At 43.5% G+C, this 21,853-nt stretch overlaps 1 protein-coding gene across 1 annotated transcript in view; it reads left to right on the top strand.

Annotated features, from left to right (window-relative positions):
* Positions 1 to 1,130: 1,130 nt before the first annotated feature.
* The window catches only part of WBP1L (WW domain binding protein 1 like), a 58,945-nt gene continuing 38,222 nt past the window's right edge, over positions 1,131 to 21,853 (top strand). Inside the window, exon 1 of the mRNA XM_054276586.1 lies at positions 1,131 to 1,225. Coding sequence (XP_054132561.1) covers positions 1,139 to 1,225 — 87 coding nt within the window. The 5' untranslated portion in view covers positions 1,131 to 1,138. The remainder of the gene's footprint in view (positions 1,226 to 21,853) is intronic.

The raw sequence follows: 21,853 nt of genomic DNA, 5'->3' as shown, positions 1-21,853 counted from the left end.
CACTTCAAATGTAACCACACCAAAGATGCCACCTTGGTGTGCAGCAGAGCCTGAGCAGGGGCTGAGAGGCTGCTGGGCTCCCTCAAGCACTGGCAATCCCAGCAGGAAGGGACTGTCTTCAGTCCCAAGGGCCGCAGGAGGCCGGGATCTGGCTGCCACAGGAAGAGGAGAGGGCATGGTGAAGGTGTGACAGGTAAATGCCTGCTGGCCCACACTAGCAGCAGGCAAGAGAGCTGATCTGGACAGAAAAAAGCCAGGGCAGGAGATAAGTTGCTAAATCAATTACTTTTTCTGGCCTTTCTTAATGTGTAGTCTGATCATCTGATGAACCTCATCATGCCAATCCGGCATGGAGCCTGTCTGGTACTCTGCTGGGAGCGGCAGTGCAGAAACCCTCTGACACTGCCCCAGGAGCATGGGCTGTCTCTGCCGAGCTGGGAATCAATGCCCAGTGCTCAGGATGCTCCCACTGCTGGGAGTGTGGACAATCACTGTGTGGGGACATGCTGGGACACAGCCGCTGGGGAAGATCCTTTTCTCCAAGCTGCTTATGTCTGCCAGTGGTGCTGGCAGGAACAGATTGCTACCCTCTGGCACCAACAGACTGCTACCCTCTGGAGGCCCTGAGCCCAGAGCCATGCCTCTGCTGCCATTCCAGCCCCCGCTCCATGCCCCGGTGTGCCCCAGGTCCGTGCGGGCTGCTGGGGTTTGGGGCAATGTGAGCGCACTGGGGAGGAGGCTGAGCAGGGCTCATGCTGAGCAGGAGTGACCAGCTGAATGGAGGATGAGTGCCTGGCAGCCACAGGGAGGCTGTGGGTCTGTTTGTGTGTCAGTGTGTGTGTGCGCGCAGTCCCCGCACCCCTCTCCAGCCAGTTCCGCCACTCACAACATGGCGGCCCGAGTGCGCCCTCAGGTTTCCTCCTCGCTGTGCCACACTCAAGATGGCAGCGCCCTGCGCGCAGACCCCGCCCCTCCCGGTTCTGCCATAAGCGACATCGCGCTGAATCAATGGCAAGCGGAAAGCTGCGCCGGCCGCCCAATAGAGGAGTGCCGAGGGCGGGTCCGGGCGCGGGGTGCCCCTGGGCTCCCGTCCCGGGCCGCAGTCGGGCCCGGGAGGCGGGAGCGGGGGGTGGGGGGCATGGCGAGGAGGCTCCGCGCCGCCATGGCCCTGCTGCTGCTCCAGGCCCTGCCCGAGGGGCTGCCCGCCGGCGCGGAGCCCGCCCAGGTAGGGGGGAGCCGCTTGGGGGGTCTGGGGTCGCGCCGTGCCGTGCCGGGGGGCTGCGCCCCTGGGAAAAGGGGCGACTGTGAGTGCTGGGGCTGCGCCGGCCCTTGGGGCAGAGGCTCCGGCGGGGCTGGCCGGGTGTGCGTGAGGTGCCAGGGAGAAGAGGCTCTTGGGGGCCCGCCTAAGGTTTGGGGAGCCCCGTGACTGGAGTGAAGCTGGAGGAGATGCAGAGCCCTGGCTTTGGGGGTTCCTGTGTGCCGTGGGGATGGAGAGGTGGTGTAGGGATCCAGGCGCCGGTGGCAGTGCCGCTTGCAGGGGCTTTGTGCGGCAGAGTGGCTGCAGGACGAAGGAGAAAGGTGCTTGACTGGACACCAAGGGAAAGGTGGCTGGAGTGAGGGCAGGAGGCTGGAGCTGGCAGGTGCGCAGGGGCCTGCAGGTGGAGGTGCAGGTGTCTTTCGGAGGTGGTGACAGGGAGCAAGGTGACCTGTGAGGGGACAGGGCTGAAAGAGGTTTAGAGTGAGCTGGATGGTGGCAATGGGACAGAAGAGGTGGGTCAGCAGGAAAGTGGGACTTGTGTGGTGCTGCCCAGGACAGGTGAGCTGGTCTTCCCGTGGCAGGAACAGTGGAGAAGGAGCTTCGGTTCAAACCTTTCAGCAGCAGGAAGGAAGAGGGAGCGTGTTACTGCTGGGATGAAGGGAACCAGGCCTTGTCTTCATAGGCTCTGACCACCTGGTTACTACTTTTGTCACGCCTGGGAAGGGTTTTAATGAAGTTGGCTCCCTCTTTTTCATCTCTTTACTCTGTCTCATGTCTATGCTACAATTTGTACTGTTCACATCTCCAGTGGTGGTCTTGAGTCCAGCAGTGTAGACACCTGTAACTTCTCCCACCTCGATGTGATGTGTATGTTCAGTGACGCTCAGTGAGGACTGCACTCGGCCAAGCAACCTGTGCACGACCTGGATCTTATAATTCATGGAGTCATTATGCCTTTTTCACCCTGTGGAGAGCATGGATGGAATATGATGACTTCTGGTTTGATATGGTGTATTCTGTATAAAGTACAAATTGCAGTTTGCATTTGTTGAAGGTCAGAGATAGTGAGATGCTGAGCTGTGACTGCGGGTCACAGGTGTCATGGGGTGCGTTGTGCTTATTGTCAAAGGGATGCAGATGGATGTGTCCTTCTGGAAGGCATCCACTGAAATACATCTCAACACTTCTGCAGGAGGAGGAGGTGAGGCGTTTGTCTATGATTACAGATGGTTTGCATCTTTTAAATTCTCTTATTTTCAAGGTGTTGAGAGCACCATATCTACTTTAAAAGCTGTGTAATTTGCTGTTGGTAGAGCCATTCCAAATCCTCTTCAGCCACACTGAGGCTAAGGCTTGGTTGTTCCTGCCCTAGGGAGCCAGATGCAGGACTGTGTTGAACTGTGTGTTTTCAACATTGTCTCAACTGCCTTTAATAGATGGAAGTCCTGGTGCTTGCTCCATTTCACCTGCAGGGTGAGGTACATAAACTAAATGTAAACAAGCACATCTCAGAACCGTTCTGCTCTCTGGTTGTTGTGGTACCCAGCTGTGAGCAGTGGTCAGGTGGTAGGATTATCTGTATGGTAGCTGTGAGTCTGCAACCCTATACATGCTAATAAAAATGTTATACCTGCTTTGAAGACTGTGCAAGATGCTCCCTGCCTCAGTTTATATATTAGTCAAACAAATAGGAAGTAGAAAAGAAGGAAAGAAAAAAGGACGAAGTCATGGAAGCAATTGTACATCTGGATTGCATGTGGAATAGTGGCATTTGTGACTTGTGGATATACTCTCTAGTCAGTGCACCAGAAATAATCCAAAAATAATATGTCTTGAGTGGTACAATACATGAGAGTGGGGGAGAACAGGCTTGGCTGCCTACGTTTTCTTTAAGAGCACTTGGATAAGAATGCATCTTTTACTCATTTCCTTTCCTTAGTCTGTCTATATAAAACTCTCACAGCTTTTTTTAGATCTTAAATGTATACTCTGTCTGTCAAAAGGCTGGAATTATCGTACAGCACACTAGAGATTGACAGCTGCCCACTCAAAAACCAGCGTGGTAATGTAGGATCTTGAGAAATGAGCATGTAACAAAACTTCATCTGCTTTGGTGTTGCCTTAGAGCCTGATTCCATGAGAGCAAGCCAGTGAGCTCACAGAGAAGACCTGCAGCGGGGCAATGCTGGACTTGGAAGACCTCTGCACCAAAGGTTCCTGTGTTTCTACCTGAAACCCTGACAGCATTTGTCTCTTGTCCTCTCCAGTGCTGTTGCCCTTGCTGCCTCTGGTGACTGCTGCCTACTTCCATTACCTTGCAGACATTTGCAATGTCCTGATTGCTTCTGCTGTCAGGGAGAGCTTCTTGCTCAGAGTGTGTGTCCCCTCGCCTGGAAGAACTGTACCACAGACCTGGTGGGCTAAGGCTGGGCTGCAAGAAATGTGTCCTTTAAATAATTCAGGAGGTGGAGCTGTACTGCCTAGCACTGAACAAACATTCAGGAGAACACACTGTGCTCTGCAGGAGTGTCTGATTTTTCAGGTTAAAATAAGTCCAGGCTGCCCAGAATTGTCAAAGACCTTTCTTTTAACTAAAGTGGATTGCAGAGAAAATGATGAGCTATTATATTATCTTCTATCCCAAGTCCAGGTTTATCTGTCTCCATGACTATTCATTGCAGTTTCACTTGTAATCAGAGCATGAAACTTTGTTAACTCGAGTGGAAGCATTTATTAGTAAATTACAGGCAGAAGTATTCCAATTATGCTGTAATAAAATCAGGATAAACATCACAGGAAGAAGATATCTAGCTGTGTTCAGTAGCAGCTGTAGAAGTAGAGTCTTAGCAGCACACCTTAGCTATGTGCTTCTCGGTTTATGGCAGAAGGAAATAAGAAATTAATAAATTTAAAATGAAATGGATAAAATTTGTAATGAAAAACTTTAAACTTTAATAATTTTTCTATCGTAGTTTGTCTCTACAGGGCAGAGCAAAGGTTATTTGACCGTCTCAATAATGTCTGCTTCCCATGCCTGCAACTTAATTATCACATAGTTTTCTCAACTGTTGTTGTCTTTAAAAACAAGAGATTTAAGTGAATGTTAACTATGTGACAAGTCTGTGGAATCTGTGTTTCTCTAATAAGCTGGTTTTGTGCCAAAATCTGGCAGAAGCATGTTTGTAAAGACCGATTTAATCCCAAATTAAAGAGTTTGCTTGAAGGACTGTGACTTGAGGCATGATTCATCATATGTGACAAAGAGGACAGATCCTTGCTTTAAGGAACAGCTCAGCACCACTGTCACTGTGGCTAACACCCCTGTCACACAGAGTTTCTGTGACCACAGCTCTGATTGCACCAATGTGGAGTTACCATGCTTCATCCAAGGCTTTGGCTGGATTCAGCCCTTTCAGAGCATCACTTCAGGTAGTCTGAACTGAACTGCCAAGTATCAATCCTCATGTAACAGGCTTCTCATCTGTAAGTTTAAAACAATGTTTTTCATTAAGGTGAAGGTAATTAGTTACAACTGCACTTCTGTGTCTCCTGAAATGCATCAGGTTCCTTCAGGAGGAGAGCTGCTTCTGTACCATAGGATGTATTTTGTCTGCCATATCTTTCTCTGAGACTCTTGTTTTTTTGGCTTGCTAATATCCACAATTTTGGCAGGAGGCAGCAGAGATCAGAGTATGTGATGCACTTGCTTAGAACAGGAACCTCTAAATAACTGCAGGCTGGGTTAAGGACTGCTCTTTCTGTGATGATTATACCACTGTGAACTCTGGTGTCTCATCTGTAGAGCACATTTTCCTGCTGATTAAATTTTGTTTGTGAGTTGCACTCATAATTACACAAAATTCTGTAAGACTTTCAACTTGCATCTCTGCAGCTGGGCAGCAGATGGAAAGCCAGGTCTGAAAATGTCTCCAGTGAACCCTGGGGAGGAGAGTGGCAGATTTCTTCATAGAAGTCAAGACATCTCTGTGACTGGGACCTGTCATTGCCTTTCTGAGAATTTCCCTGCCACCCTGCAAATATTACTTAAGAAAAATATAGCTAGCACCTGTTTAAGAATGAACTGTTGCAGAGTTGTGTGTGAGAAGGGAACTTGGAAGGTTTCATCTGCCAGAGTTGTTCTGCTATGGTTGGGGATTTTTCCATCCTCCCAGCCTGTTGGGCCAGGTCAACCACATCTGGCTAGTGGGAGCATCCAGTGCTGAGAGTCCCTGAGCAGTGGCCCTGCTGTATGAGGTGCTGCTCTGCTCTGAGGTCCTGCCCAAAGTGGTCATCTGCCACTGGCAGGGAGGCAGAGGATGGATGTGGCCACATTTCAACAGCAGTTATTCAGACCTGGCCAAAACACCCACTGAACCCTCACTTTCATTCCCAGAAGTGCTGCTCCTCTAAGCATCTTCAACAGCTGCTTTTCTGCTGGCAAAAAAGGAAACTCTGCTCTTTTATATGGCTCTGTCAGCCTGTATTAACGTGGTGTTAAGTTGATGTTGTTCACCTTTGTCTTTGGTATTAGAAGGGCAGTAATGCTGGTAATAGTTTGTGTTTCTTTATAATCCTCCATATGGCCATCCTCTGAGGTAATGGGCAATATATTTAGTAAATGCAAACTGCCCACCTTTTCTTTTTGCCTTTTTTCCCTGTAAGTCACATTGGGATGATTGGCAGGATTGAACAGACTTTTGCTTGTGGCAAAAAGCTATTGTTGGGCTAATGATCCTGTGGCCTACTTCTCCATGCAGTGCTGTCACTGATGTGCCCTGTGGTTGTGGCTGTGCCTATGCAAAGGTCTCCTTGTCAGGCATGTCCAGCAGTTTCAGTAATGCTGAGCTGCACGTGGCCTTTTGTTCTGTCTCCTGACAACATGTACTTGGTACCAGGTTTGGGATATTCCTCTGATCTGAGCTGCCCTGCTTTACAGGGTAAGCATTTGCCCTTTCTGGATAGCTGCATAGGAATCCTCTGAGCTTATTAATGCATATAACCAATGGCTTTATGTCTCTTACAGAGTCCTTGCTTGCATTTGTTTCAGAATGAAACAAATAAATCCAAGGCAAGCAGGCAAGCTGTGCTGCTGTTTTTGCAGTGTAGGGGAAAGGACTCAGCATGTCAGAATCTTAAAAGCTGTCTGTGAGGCTGGGCTGGTGACAGTCCTGGAAGGGCCATTAGTCATGGCAAGGCAGAGATGTCATTGCATGTTGCAGAACAGCCTGATTATGCCAGGTTTTGGTTTGTGCTTCTGAGTCAGAGGAAAAGAGCTCAGGGGGACGGATGGTATTCTTGTATGAGTTCCTTGAGAGATGCTGACAGGGAAGTTGGGTCCCTCATTCCCCTGCTGTCACGTGTGTTTGGAAAGCCCACAGCTAAGAAGAGATGTGTTGAGATGCCAACACCTGGGTGCTGTGGCAATGGAGCTGTGACAGGTGATTGTGTGGCTGGGCCTGTGAAGAGTGCACGTAACAAACGTACCTGAAATAACAGCTGGCTGGAGAGGACAGGCTTGCCAGGCAGGAATTGCATGCCCTTACCTTGCTTGTTAAAAGAAGCGTGTTGGTGTGGCAGTCACAAATGAAGTTTTTTCCATGATTTCAGCAGTAGATACTGTTTCACTGCAGAGGAAGGCTCAAGGTACTGCAGAGACCTGCTGTTTTTCTGCTTGGACAAGGAAAAGCTTGATTCTTCTCTAATGATGTGATTATCAGTGGGATCACCACCTCCAGTATTATTTTTAGATGATAGTTGTGGTCTGTGCAATTGCTTTTGGAACGCAACAGAGCAGTTCACATGCAGTGGTTTGCCAGGTGCAAAGTGAGGTAGGTGATGGTGGCAGACTGATGCAGCAGGACAAACCATTTAATGCCAATGTAGCCAATGCTCCTTGGCATGCTCTGCCCTGAACAACACCTGCAAATAGAAGGGAGAGACTATTTTGTGTGTGGTGCTGCTTGTTTGCAGGCCTTCTCTGCTGAGCCAGTATCCCTCCACCTGGCATCGCCCAAGGCTGGTCAGAGAAAAAAGGACGTGAGAACTGGGTTGTGTAGGAGGTTCAGATGCAGTTTTCTGACAGTTCCTTCTTCCCAAGTCCTTTTATACTGGCATACTGTAAGCCAAATCCAAACACTGACAGTGCACAGGAAGCTTATGAGGAAGTGACTGAGAGGAGATTCCCAGTGCAGATCCTGAGGGCACAGAGCTTTGGCCAGCAGCATTTTAAATGGCTTCTTGCTGACAATGCGTGTCAGAGGTGTAGGTGGGTGTGGCAAGCAGCTGCCAGGACTGACAAGTTGCAGGGTGCCAGGTTTAGGGACCTTTCCTATTTTCATAAAGAATCAAGACCTTGCGTTCTTGACAGCAGTCTTTAGGACTAGCGGAGGAAAGAGTGAAACTCAGGAAAGGAGAGGTCTGTTAGCAATAAAGAAGAGGATTCTCCCTTCTCTCCTCTTTAGTCTTCTCCATTACTATGAGGTGGAAATTTGTTACTTCTAATGGTGGTGTGTTTTTATTTCATCTCTAGTTTTGGTGTGTGCAAGGCAGTAATAAAAATTTCAGAGGCAATTCGAGTGGAGGTCCATGGGATTTGGTTGTTTGGGGGTTTTTTGTGTTTTGGTTTGGGTTTTATTGTTTGTTTTGTTGCTTGTGGGGATTTTTATTTTTTTTTTGAGATCTGGGAGGGAACATGGGAAAAGCAGAAACTAACCCTCTTTTGGCTCTACTTCAGGCTGAGGGAGCTTGTCAAGATACTGACATTTGTTAAATGTCCTGGAGAAGGGAGAGAGAGTGACTTGAGCAGGAAAATGGATTTTATTAATGAAAGAAGATAGTTCACAGAAGAAGGTGAGCTTTATGTAGTTATCAGTGTCCATCTCCCCATCCATTTTGAAGCTGCCGACCAACCTGAATGAAATTTGATAGGAAGATACCTCAAAGATGCGTAAAATTTCAACAGAATTCCTGGAAACAGGTAGGCACAAAGACACCTTAAAAAAACCAACCAAACGGGATCACTGAGTGAGAAGCTACACTAGTGAGCTTATCAGCACTGGGAAATTTTTGGGTTGGGTTGACTGACATGAAACATGCTGTGCCTCTTACCAGAGCCTCCACTGGAGCTCACAGTTTGTGAGCCTGCAAAGTCAGCCTTGTGGAAAACATTTATGGGAGTGGTTACACAGATACTTTTATTTTTCTTTTTTTCTCCCGCTGGCTAAAGAGCAAATTGAAGGTGAAAAGGTTGATAAGCTGTAGCAGCAGCTATGAAGAGTGTGTTTTGCCAGGAATCTCACCAGCCATGCTGAGCTTTCCCTGTGTAAAAGGTGTCAAGTGTTCCTTTGGAAGCAGGGAAGACACTTGACCATTAATGACTTGCCTACAGACAGTGCAAAGGCTTTTTAGTGAGCAGAACTGATTCACTCTTTTCTCTCATGTCCAGCACTAAGATATGTCCAGCAGGTTAAGTACTGTTGTCCATAAGAGAACTTCTTTTAAACTTATTGTGGAATCAGAGCTGATAATCAAGAAAGACAGTCTCAGATAATACTTCCAGTCAAACAGTGGTGTAATGGTGGCAGCCACACCAGAGGCCTGATACAGAAAGTGTGCAAAATATGCAGAAGTCCTCTTCCTTCTAAGTTCTGTATTCCTTACTCTGTGTAATAAGCTTTTTATTTGTTTACACCGTATCAGAAGTCACTTGTTTGTTTTAAAAACCTCTTTTTCTGTTTGGGATCCCCTTTAAATCCCAGGTGGTGGATGACTGCTGGCAGGAACCCATGGGAACTGCATGTCTTCTGTCTCCAGCAGAAGATCAGGCCATGCTGTTGCATAAATTATCCCCTGTGACAGCCATCCCACTGGTGGTGGGCAGAAAATCTGTCCCACAGAGGTAGCAGTCAGTAAAAGCAAATTTTAGAGCTGAGCTAAACAAGAATTTGGAGTGACTGGTGTGGAATGAAAGGGTTAAGTGGGGGCTGAGATCAGAATGAGCCAGGAGGTAAGGGAAGGGCTGGAGGAGGTGGTGGGCATAGTACAGGGGTGTTGTAAACACTGAACAAAACCTTTGAGGAAGGCAGTCTTCAAGGCCACAACACTGGGCTGACTTCATCCTGGGCTGACTTCATCACATCCTGTGTATCAGTTGTAACTGTAAAATTACCAAACTTGCCTCTCTTCTTGGTGGAAGGAAAGAATTTTCCTCAGTTATGATCTGAAAGACCTTTACTCTGCTTGGAATGCATGTAACTACCTGAATACATGTGAAAGTCGTGACTCATGTCTGGGTCTCCTGTGTGATGAATTCCTTTTTTTCTCAGTGGTTGCCTCATTTGTTTGCAGACTGCTTTACAGTGAATGCCGAAGGGGAGAAGGAGGAGGGTTATGCCTGTGTTGAATTTTCTTCAAATTACCTTGTCCTTTTTGACTTCTGTCTTTTTAGAAGATGCAAACTTCACAAACAGCTTGCATTTGACTCTCCAGCCTCCTGTGATCTGCAGCTTAGATAAAACAGGCTTGCAGACATCTGTCATTGCTGATTGTCTCCATTTACTGACACTTAGCACTTGGACTCCGACAGAGCCTATCTTAAATCACTGTGTCAAAAATAAGAGCTCTTATTTTCCTCTACTTTTTTTCCTAGCTGTATTGTTTTCCTTTTGTCTCATTGTTTTGCTCATTTTCCCTACTCATCTCACTAGGAATTTTTGCATCTCACATGCTTGGTTATTAATATCACTCTCATGTTTGTGGCTCTTTGTTTTTACTGACTTCCTTGCTTTTCTGCTCTTTTTATCTCTACTTTCCAGAGTCTGTGTTCATACTAAACCAGTGGTTAGGCTGTCAAAACAAAAGTTAGGAGATTTTTCTCCTCAGACCTATTTTGTGCTCTTAGGCCCATCATTTGACTCCAAAGTCCAAGGATCATCCTGCCAAAGATGAATTCAGGAACTCTGGAGCAATCATTTTCTCTTCTAAAACCTGCAGTCTGCTTTCTTTAGATGGACTAGCTGGAGAAGCAGTCCTCCTTTATTTTCAGCATGATATATATATTTTGAGAAGCATTGTGCCAGGAAAACTTTAGTTTAGGGGCCAGACAAATCTGTTGTTGCCTTGTTTCACCTTTGCTGGCATGTGACTTCAGGCTGGTGTGAAATTAAGGGCTTGCTGTATTCCTGGTGTGGATGAGGCTCAGACTAATCTCCTTTTTTCACAGCCTTTAACAGAGCAGATAAACTGTGGGCAACACAAAGTGTGACAGTGATGGTTTCTTCTCTGTGTTATGTTGTCTAACAGTATATAACCAAAACTCTTCTTGCTGTAATCCTACTCTAGAAGATTTTAGAAGTGCAACCAATGGATTAAGTACCTTCAGTGTGTCCTAATAAAACAGGACTAAATCTGGGTATGCAAGGCAGTGAACAGTTTGCTTCAGCTGGAAAATGTAGAGATCTTCAAGGGAGGAAAGCAGCACTAGATGAGATGTTTACAGTGACCTGGCTGGATGGTGTGGGCCATCTTGATCTTTTGGAAGCAAACAAATGGAGGGTTTATTTGTGTCTCTGAAACTGTGTACCTTGCATGAGTATTATCTGTAGGCTAGCTGAGTGCTGCTGTTGATGCAGCCTTTATCATTACAGAGAAAAAGTTAATTTTACAAATCTGGAAACCTTAAGTTCTAGTGGCACTTCACAAGCTGGGACAGACTCTGAAATGAATGACCCTAGATTTTGTTTATTTGTATTCTTTTGCTGAGAGCTCTTACTATCAGTGGCTCTTCTCACACAAGCACTGCTTGCCAGCCATCCTTCTGAAGGCACTTTCCTTCAGGACAGGGTGCAAGGTAAAACTTGTTTGTGATTTTAACTAGTGTCTCTAATTAGAGAAATGGTCTTTAAGCATACTTCTTTTATCTGGTTCAACTTAATAATGTCTTCATTTACAAGTCTTGCACTGCTTCTGTGTTGATCAGCTTTTTCCCTATCCTGGCAGCAGGCATCTTGCATATGCTTATTATGAGGGCTCTCGAGGGTGAAGTGCCTTGCTAGTTTTCTTAACCCAAAAGATAGTGCAACAATGGGGAAAAAGTAGAAAATTTTTGGAGTTTAGCTTTAGTTTTGGGTTTTTTTAGAGTGAATCTATAAATATTATCTAAAATATTTTTAAACACTCCCTTTGATGAATAAGTAGTTTTGCAAGAACTCTTCAGTTGTGATCTTGGCTTACCACATGATATTAAGAAAGTAATTTCACATTTCTCATCTACAGTGTGGACATTAAAATGGCAAATGTACTATGAACTGTATTTTTTGTATCAAAATTCTAGGGGATTGTGTGGTACTCGCTGTATAAATAGTATGTAATTTTCCTCTTCAGCTGGATGTCTGGCTAAAAGTCTTCAGGTCTAAATTATTAATTGTTAACTAAGAAGCACTTGCTTTTCTTCTGCAAGGTTTTGGTCCAAAGGTTTTTAATGCCCTCAAGTACTATGGTCAAACTTTACCTAATTGTCAAGATACAGTTTTATTGTTCTTGGCTTCTTCTGTACTTGAGTGGAGACTGTTCTTCTATTTATCTGGAGAGCATTACTGTAAATAATCAACATGTGAAGACACATGAGGATTGAGCTTTAGTGCCCCTCACAAATTGCATGTGCTCTGTTTGTGTCTGGAAAACTATTCCTTCAAGTGAAAGCTTTTCCTTTTTTGCAGCTGAGTTAATTGGTTCTGTAGCAAAGTCAAACATGGAATTTCTTGTATCTTATTTCCCCTTGGAGACAACAGCACACAGAGATGGAGATTTGGAACCAAAGCAGCAGGTTCATCGAGCAGAGCAGTGGGAGCTGGCTGAAATGCAAATGCAGAATCTGAAAAGGGAGTGCAGAACCCAAACTGGCAGCACAAACTGTTTTTACAGCTGCATTTTGACTTCTGGATGCTTAGTACAGGGTAGTCTCTTTTCTAGGCTTTTGAACTGCATACCAAAATCTTCAGATGGCCACGAACCATGAGAGCCTGCCACAAGAGCATACCTTGGGAGTGAAAGGGAAAGGGAGCCTGGAGCAGGTTGCCAGCAGATACTGATCCTTGTGGGATGCTCTTGGGCTGGGCAGGCAGAGGAATGATTTCCAATTGCCCATGAGATGCCCTGGACGTCATCACGAAAGCTTGCCTTGCTTTCTTTGGCACCAGGAATTTGACTGCCCAGCTGCTGGGAAGGCTCAGACATCTGTGTTAAGTTCTTCACAGGATGAGATACCCAACCTTTCTGCAAAGAGTAAGATCATCTGATGGGTCTAAGTGGGACATTTTATATGTGCACACTGAAATGACATCCCTGATTTCTGAACAAGCGTGTGTCTTGCACTCTTGCTGTTTTACATTTCACCTTTCATTTGGTGATGAAATGAGCATTCTAGTTTAACTTGCTAGTTCTTCAGTGCTAACCTGTCTTCTCCCCAAGTGTGTGGCCTTTCCATGGAGCAGAATTCTGTCAGATAATCCTTGTCCTTCCACAAAGAAGGAGCAGACCATTTCTGCATGGGTGGTGGGTGTTCGTTTTTGCATTTGTTGCTCTCATTAAAGTGAGAGCTTGTTCTCTTTGTGTCAATAACACCTTTGATCCTCTTATATAAAGTGAACACTGGGTGTCCTGCAGAAAAGACCTCTTTAAAGTGCCTTGCAATGTTATGCTTCTACATCATGGTTAACAAAAGTTCATAAATCCATACTGGACTGGAGAGCAAGTACAGTTCTCTATACTGTATTCTGCAGCACACACGATTTATTCTCAGCTTGACCCCATGATTGACCTCATGTGGACTTGTGCCCATGGAAGTAGCAGCTAAAATCAGTGGTCTGAGCACTAATCTACAAGTTGCAGACAGTAGGTTATTTAGTGAGAATGCTCCACAAGTCTCTTGCTGCAGCATTTTCATTCAAAAAGATCACTTCCATGCGTTCGTGCACAGCTGAATTTAATGTTCTTTCTCAGCAAGGCAGGCCACACTGGAGAGTGCATAATTATAATAAATACAACTTTGTTCTCAGCTGAAAAATCCATCTGAAATAAATTTTTCCAGCCCTTCCAAGAAATGCTTTTAGTAAGATAAATAAAAGCAATTCTTGCCGATTTCACATTCATTCAGCAGGAATGTTGGTGGGTGTAGGGTGCCTCCACTTAAGTCACTCATCACAGTGCCTTCTGGGCTCAGTCATATTCAATAGCTGGCTAAGGATAGCACTTGCAAATTGGGTTTCTCGCAAACCAATTAAACCCAAGTTCATTATTTCTTACTTGGTTTGAATCCTGGTTATTATTTTGAGTAAAATTGTTCTTAGCAACAAGTACAGAGAGTTCAGTTACACTCTCAACTCAGACAAGCTTTAAACAATGCTTTGATAGGTGCATGTGGTTTTTGGGATATGCATGTATTTATACAAGCTTTTGTGGCTTATTTTCTGGTTGGCACTTCTGTGTAGTCAAAGAAGATTTGTTTTCTTCTGTGTTTTGTTTCGCAACAGTGGAAATACTGAAAAAGTCTCAGCCTAAATATGGAAGGAAAACTAGGGGTTGTTCTTTTCCTTCAAAACTTCTAAGCAAGTACTTAAAAAAAAATCCCCTCTTTGCTTTCATCTTCCAAGATACTGAGCAGAGTGTGAAATGTCCTATCTTCTCTTTTTTTTATTTTTTTGTCTAGATATACCAAAGAAGCTCTGCTAGTTGATTGGGTTACTGCTACTGGTAGAAGCTGAATTTTCTCACAGTTCTCCTGGCTTCATGTGCAGTTCTCCTGGGTTCATGGTTACCTTTGAGATTTCAGAGGGACTCTGCAGGGTGGTCCTTAAATATCTTTTTGCTTTCCCTGCAGAGACTCTAGATAAGCAGTTTCCAAACTCCTCCACTCAAAGCTACCACAGCTTTTGGTCTAGGATCTCCCTGGTTCCCATTGTTCCTACTATTGTACAGTTGGTTGTTGCTGCAAGGTCACTCCTCTGCAGGGCTCTGCTGGGATCTGTGAGACTGCAAGGGAGAAAAGACTCACATGGCCATGTCAGTTGTAAATGAAAGGTAACACAGTGATTCTGGTCTTGCCCTGAATTTGGACAGCCCTGTGCTGTACTGCTTGGCATGAAGAAGTAGCTGCATGTAAGCTGTCTTGTCCTGTTCTCTTTTCACTTTGGAGAGAGGGAAGCATGGAGGCCTTTCTAAAGGAAAGAAGAGCCTGATATCTAGGAAAGAAGAGACTGTTGAGTGTGAAGGGAGAAAGCAGAGGGAGGTGGCTGAAATCTGAGTGCTCTGACTTCATTAAATGCAAGTGATAGTCCCAGACCTGAAGATGTTGGGTGGAAACTCGAATTTACTTTCACTCACCTTCTGTGTGCTAAATTAGATAGTCATCTCTCAATGACTTGGTATCTCTTCAAGCCCCAATTGGTTTCCATTGACACCAGAGAATGATCAAAGGGGAAATATGCTCTCTTGCTAGACTCGACTCATGCCTTATGGTCACATTCATTTACCAATTGGGAGCAGATTTAATTAGCACTTAGATCATGATGGTCTGCCTTTTTTTTTCTCAAGGTATTATTTTCTCTCCTTGCTTATCTACTTTATTCCACTGCCTTCCTTTTCCTGATGCAAGTCTTTTGTGTTCTCTATTTTATCTGTTGAAGCCATCAGGACTTGAATACTTGGTACTTGCTAATGAAGCTTGCTTGGCAGTGAGAAGGCATGGGAAGCTCACTTGAACTAATTGTTTTAGGATCTTTCCAGGCACCCTGACCCTATGCACAGACACAGTTTATTTTAGAAAGATTGTCTTAAGTTAGAAAATCAGCTTTTGTTCAAAGATGAAAACACACATTGATCAAAACCTGAATTTCATGTGGATTGTGTAAACATGTAATTTGGGTTAGATCTGGGCATTGGAAAATATGCAACACTATTGTCCAGGAAGTTCCAGTGCAAGAAACGTGGGGAACTTCAGGAAGTCACATTAACTGTCTCCTTGGGGAAGTGCCTCAGAAATCCTGACCTCTGCATTTCTGCCATGTGTGTGACGCTAGTGGAGATGATCACTTGAGCAGTTGCAACATTCTTGTATACATAAGTTTGAATGACATTATGAACTGTGGAAAGAATAAGGCTGTGCTTCCCAAATTGCTCCCCAGAGACTCTCCCTCTGGCCCTGCACATGAGCAATCACTTTATTGTCAAAGCACTGTCTGCTTCCATCAACGCCATGTTTCCTATGGTCAAATCACAGAAACCTTTTTCTAGGGGTCTGTGCGCTTGAATTTCTAGTGGTGATGGCTGTGGTGCTCTCAGACACCTCTGCTCTTTGCCAAGCCATCATCCAGTGTGTAAGGTTTTGGGCTTAGATATCCTGTTCCTATCCCCATCCACTAAATGTTTCCTGTCAAAGATGTTAGTTTTACTTCTCTTTATCAGCCCTGACAAAAGTTGTTACTTAAATGTTGCTCAATATTTTCAACATGATTTTGGGATGACTGCTAATTCCTTCAATGCTGTTTGTTTTGTTTTAGAATTTCTAATCCCATGTTCTGTGACTAAGTTGAGTTGCATGGTTTCCCCAGAAAGGATTAGGGTTTACTGCTGTAGGTACGTCACCCTTCCTTTGAAGCTGCTTGCTCATGCTTTCCTTGGCAAGCTCTGGCAGATGTGCTTGGGAACAACAGAGATGGTATCTTTCTGAAGCTGTGAAAGGGTTAATCAGAAGCATATTTATGAAATCAGTTTGCTCACCCTTACAAGCTTTTACTGCGATCTTTTTGAATGCTTTTGGAAGATTTATCACCTGCTTTTGTAATTTTTATTACATTTTTCTTTCCTTTCTTGAAGCTACTTTAATGCTATGTGTGATATTGTGAAAATTACCTATGATAAGTACCTTTTCTTGGCAAGTCCTTAATTGCACACCTCTTGGATGCCAACTGGAGAACGTGACTGTCTTCATGTGGATGGCCTGACAGTTTTGGCTGGTATTTTTGGGATGGCTGAAGGAGAGTAGAGCAGCTGAAGCACATCTGTAGTTCCAAAGCAAACCCAAGCAAAGGACTTCCATCCCCTGGCAGGCAGATTGCTGTTTGTACACATGCTTCTTCTCAAGAGCCTTTCTGTAGGATTGGTCACACTTGTGGGTGAGTTTGCATATGTGATGGGGAGAGGGGCTGCTGGCTGTTCATGGGAGTATTATATTTCATCAGGGAGATTACAAATACTACTATTGATTAGGAGATGGCTTTAGAGATTCTTCAGTGAAATGGAGCACCTGCACATATGCAGTACTTTTTGAAAAATGTTAAACAGCATCTACCCTCTGCTGGGTATTGTTAATTGTGCTTTTGGCTCTATCTGCCTTGCTGGTACATGTACCATTGTGAAATTTTTACACCCAAACAAAATATCAGAGAATGGTTCTTTTCAAGATGAAGTGGTAGCTGCCTTCAGCTGATGGCTCTTTGAAACCAGCTGAGGAGTGTGTGCTTGCCTCATTGGGACCTGCACCAACCTGCACTGCCACAGCACCAGGATATTGATGCAAGGCTCCTGGATTGCAAAGAGCTTGGATAGTTCTGGTGGAGTAGGTGTTACGATGCCAGGCTCTGCAGATGTACATGGTGCAGTTGAACAGAATGTGAAAACCTTAATTCCTAGTAAGTAATCTCAAAGGGGATCTATTTGTGCATTTTTGTACAAAATGTGTCTTCATTTTTAGTAAATTTCTAAAGCCATGACAGAGACTATTGGGACTTGTTGTGTTTACCCCTGTCTAGTAGTGAATGCTGAAATTTGCAAGTTCTGGCTTTTGGTACAAATTCATGTGTTGTGTACATGTAATACCAGGATCTTCAAGAAACCCATAGGAATCAAGTGACTGTTACTTGTATTTTCTTGCTTGTTAAAATGGCACAAATGTAGACTCTTACTTCTGAAGACTTCTTTTCTTCCCAAGGAAGTATCATCTCCTGGGATTTAAGTATTTGCTGATGCAAATCTCTGTGATCACAGTTGAAGAACTACTGAGTGTCACATTGTTAGGTCACCAGTTCAAATCTAGTCCAAAGAGGTAATGGGCAGTTTTATACCCCTAATGCCTTTCAACAGGATTTGTTTACTTGCTTAAACTAAAATTGGAGCATCTGCTATTCAAAATTATGGTTCAAGTGGAAAATAAACACTAGAAGCAGATCTTTCTATAGCAGAAAATCCTGTTTGACTTGTGTATCTGTATATGCTTGTAAGAACACATGGAGCTTTAGAAGGAATAAAGGCTACAGAGAAATGGATGCATTTAGTCAGGTCTGGTATTTTTGGTATGCTTTTCTATGACTTTTAAATTGCAAGAGCTTTTGAATAAAATATAGGAGGATACAGACTTTGAAGGCAAAGAGATTTTGAAATTGAAAATGCAATGGGAGAGTATTTTGAATGGCAACTGAAACACTTTTGGGCGAAGTATTTCTGAAATTCTTCCAGGCAGCTGCTCTTCTAAAGAATGATGGTTGGTTGGCTTTTTTTTTTCTTTCTTTCTTTCTTGTTTATTGCATCTAGCATTCATATCAGAATCCTTGTACAAAGCTGCACTGCTAGATCTGACCTCTAAATTCAAGTTTCTGGTCAAGATGTGTGCACTTCAGTGTAGAGTAACATGTGGTACTTGTGATAACACATTGGACTGTACCTTGCCCAGACTGCAGAGAGCTTCAGGGGTTCAGTTCAGCCACACAGGCCTTTGCAGCTTCCCAGTTCCTCTTTGTGTCCTCTTTGAGTTGTTATTCTGAAGTTGGGAAATCCTTGCAGTCTCTTTGAGATACGCTGTGATATGGAAAGCCTTGCTAATCCCTGCAGTCAGGGGCTGACCTGCGTGCTGGGATCTGCCTGCATCCACCTCTTTCTTCCAGCCTTTTCCTGAATGTTTCCTGAGCGCTCTCTGGCTTGTTTCAGGGACCAGCTTGGCAACGTTGTCAGGAATCAATAGCTGGAGTCCTTCAGGAAAGAAGTTGAAGATGCCTGAAGTATGAATTCTGGTGTCCTGGTTGTTAGAATCTCTTAGCAGAGATGTCAAGATGTGAAGAAGAGAGATGTGAAAGCCGGTACAAGTGTTCTTTTCTTTGTGCTCCTGAGTTGAGAAATTAAGATTTGAGCTGGCTTCCCACCCCAAAGGCTGTTGCATATCTTCCCATGTATCTCATGCCATGGGAGATCACTGGTAACTTTTGTCAGTATTTTGAGGTACAAAAAGTGGATTGTGAGGTGTGGAGACAGAAAAATTAGATATTTAATGGCATGGAAAAAAAAGTTGCCCATAGAACTTGAGTCATCACTGTGACACTTTGTTATGAGGGTTCCAGTCCTGTGAGCCTGGAATATGTGTTTTCATGTGTGGTTACTCTGTAAAGAGTCTTCAGTCATGTGGAGATCTAGTTCTTGGCACTTTGGGAGAAATGATGAGATAATTAATTTTTAATCCTGATGCCACTTATTGCTGCCATGTTGCTGGTTATCTCAGAGGCTGTTGGTAATGTGTTTATGGCTTCCTACTTAGAGTGTCCAGTTACAATCAAGTATGTCAGAAGCACTGAGTACATATTTCTGCATCTCTTTTGATGCTGATTTTATAAAGGCAGTATTAAAGTTCTGCTATCAAAGGAATACCAACCACTAAACTATTTCTGCCAGTATTTTAAATCTCTGATTACTTTTTGGCTTATAACTGATATCAGCCAGAAATGATGCATGGCTAGGAATCTTTCTAAATTGTCATCCATCTTTTTGCTGGAGACCAAAAGAAGAAAGTTACTGAAGTGGAAAGAAAACATTTTTTTTTAAGCTGAGTCATGAGAATATTGGCAAGTTGCAAGGGAAAATTTAAATCTGATGTTTGCTTACTATAGTTGACAATGAAATCCTCCTTTACAGGAAATTATTAGAGTGAATTATGCTTTCAGTCTCCTTGATACTGTGGAAGAATAAAAGAAAATAGAGTTGTCTTGGTTTTAGAATTTATCTTGGGTATGGATATTTGGTATAGGACAGGGGTAAATAAAAGGAAGATGCTTCTTTTTACTGCCAGTTCTTCAAACATTGACCCTAAAAAAACCATGGACATCATCAACAATTACTAGTTTTCATAAACAGTGTGATTTTGTATTTGTTTTCTCTTATTACCAGCAAATAACTAAATCACAGAATGTCCTCTTCTGAAACCTGTGACCTTTTAAGAATTCTCCTTGTTTTCAGTATGTATACAAATATTAATACTGAACTAGTATGAAAAATATCAAATGAAAAATGAAACATCAAATCTTTTGTGTAATGTAAAGTAATAGGTGTTCTCTATAAACATTAATGACTTCATCTGTTTCTGATATAGTAAATTCTGTTCTTTTTTTGCTAGTAGAAAAGGAAAGAATAGAAAACAGTGACTTTGCCAGACATAAAGCCCAATACAGTTTGAGAATGGATGACCAGTTATTTGGAATCCCAGTTATGGTTTGTATAGAGGTCATGATTTTTCTTGCACAAGAAACCTGGCTAATGTAAAAAACCAAAAAGTGTTACCTGTCTTTTTGAAAATAGATGAAATAGACTGCAGAAGAACATATTTGTCAATGGGAAGTAAACATAAACTTAGGAGGAGTGCAAGCATCAAGTACAGCTGAACACAGCTGTGGAGAGTAAAGACAGAACCTCTTGCCCCTCGCTTTTCAGGCTGTAAGCAGGACCAGAGAATGCCTTTCATGAGGCTGGAGCAGGATTTTCCATCCCCTTTGTGTGTGTAGTTTCTTCATGTAAGTCTTGGTGCCATGCTTTCATGACACAGGCTGGGGGCCACATGGAGTGAAGCTGCAGGTTGTCACCAGCCCACAGCCACAGCTCTTGCACTCCTGGAGACAGAGGAGTGTTTAGATATTAGTGGGATTTGATGTAGATAAAATAGAACAGGAGAATTTCAAGGTGTCCCTGTGCAGATTTTTGTCATACTGCCAGATGTGCTTTACTGAACTGTTGCAAGTAATGAACAACCTTTTGTGATTGCATTGATCAAGATAGAACCTTGGGTGTGTTCCTCATGCAAGGGGAAAAGTGAGGTCAGTGGGAATGAATGTTGTGCTGCAGCTTAGACTGGAAAAGAGATACTTTGGTGTCCTGGGAAGAATAAGTCTTAGACCTGCTCTGTGGGGCATTCAGTCTAACATGGCATCTGAATGTTCTGTGGAAGGTGACTTTTCTGCATTCCTAGCTGGGCTGCCCTACTTGTTCAAGTGATGACCAGCTCTGTACTTTGTCCTCCTTTTTCCTCTGGCAGGCAGGTCCTCTTTCTCCTCTCCTGGTACAAGTGCTCCAGCCTTGCCTGCCATCTCTTTTTGGATCAGAATTAGCTGCTGTGTTGTTCCTTGTAGGTGTGGTCACAGGTGCCACCCTTCAGAAAACTGGAAGCCTGGTTTTCAGTCACCTCCACAAGCTTTTTGGATGTGATGCATAGCATGGAGGGCCATTTGGTTGTTGGTCTTTCAGATATCTGGATATTGTGATGGGGGTGAAGGCAACCAGAAAAGCAACAGGCAGGAAAATCCTGTCAGCTACATCTGCCAGTAGCCTTAGATAAATAAAACTGAGATGTTCTCTTAACTCCTCCACCTTTCAGGTTAGATCTGCTTGTTTGTTAAATGAGTGAAGAGTATTATGTCTCAGAACATATGCAGAAGTGGGATTGCTACATGTAAGGCTCAAAAACTCAGAGAAGCTGATGTTGGCATGCTCATATTCTACACTGACACAATGACATTCCTGGTAAATTGATGGCAAAACATAAAATCTTTTTTTCTCTTGCTCTTCTCCATAGTTTTAAGTCTCCTTATGATGTTTATCTCGGATCAGAGGATATTAACAAAATCTTTATCTTCTTCGTTTTACAAATTTGGCTTAAAAACTCTCTACTTGGCAAAACCTGGCAAACATTGCCTTAGTATGCAAACAGTGGGGATAGGATAGGGGAAATCACTTGGCTGTTGAAAAGCTGCATATGGGAAAGTCACATGGAGGTTTCAGTGTTTTATTTATAATTCTGCAAAGGCCTCTTCTTATTGGAAAAATAGGAGACCAGATAGTGGCTTCTGGAAAGCAAACAGCTAGATTCTTCCATGAGTATTTTAACATAAATATTAACTTCACAGATTGTGGCAATATTTTCTCCTTGAGTACTTGTTTTTAAGATGTACAACTGGTAAAGTAACATTGTAAAGAAAACTAACTCCTGTAGCATCTGTTTTTTAAATTCTAATTGTGAAGCCATAAGAGATGCTTTGTTTTCATTTAGCAAATACATACTAGTTTCCAGGAAGGTAACTTGATTTCCAATAAGCATACCCAGTATGAACCATATGCTTTTCATGTTTGTCTTTTATTGAAGGATTACAGTATTTATTTCAAAATCTTTTTCAGAAGAACACTATTAAGTAATATTTAAGTAAGAATCTTTTGCATTTTCAGATTTGGCTGTATATGTGAAGAAACATTTCCAAACACAAGTCCTTGGAAGGATTTTATTAGTTAATAATGTAA

The sequence above is a fragment of the Melozone crissalis genome, unplaced genomic scaffold (genome assembly GCF_028551555.1).
Source record: "Melozone crissalis strain CALT ecotype California unplaced genomic scaffold, PUWL_Pcris_2 ptg000019l_1, whole genome shotgun sequence".
NCBI lineage: Eukaryota > Metazoa > Chordata > Aves > Passeriformes > Passerellidae > Melozone > Melozone crissalis.
This window is presented reverse-complemented; position numbering and strand designations above follow the sequence as displayed.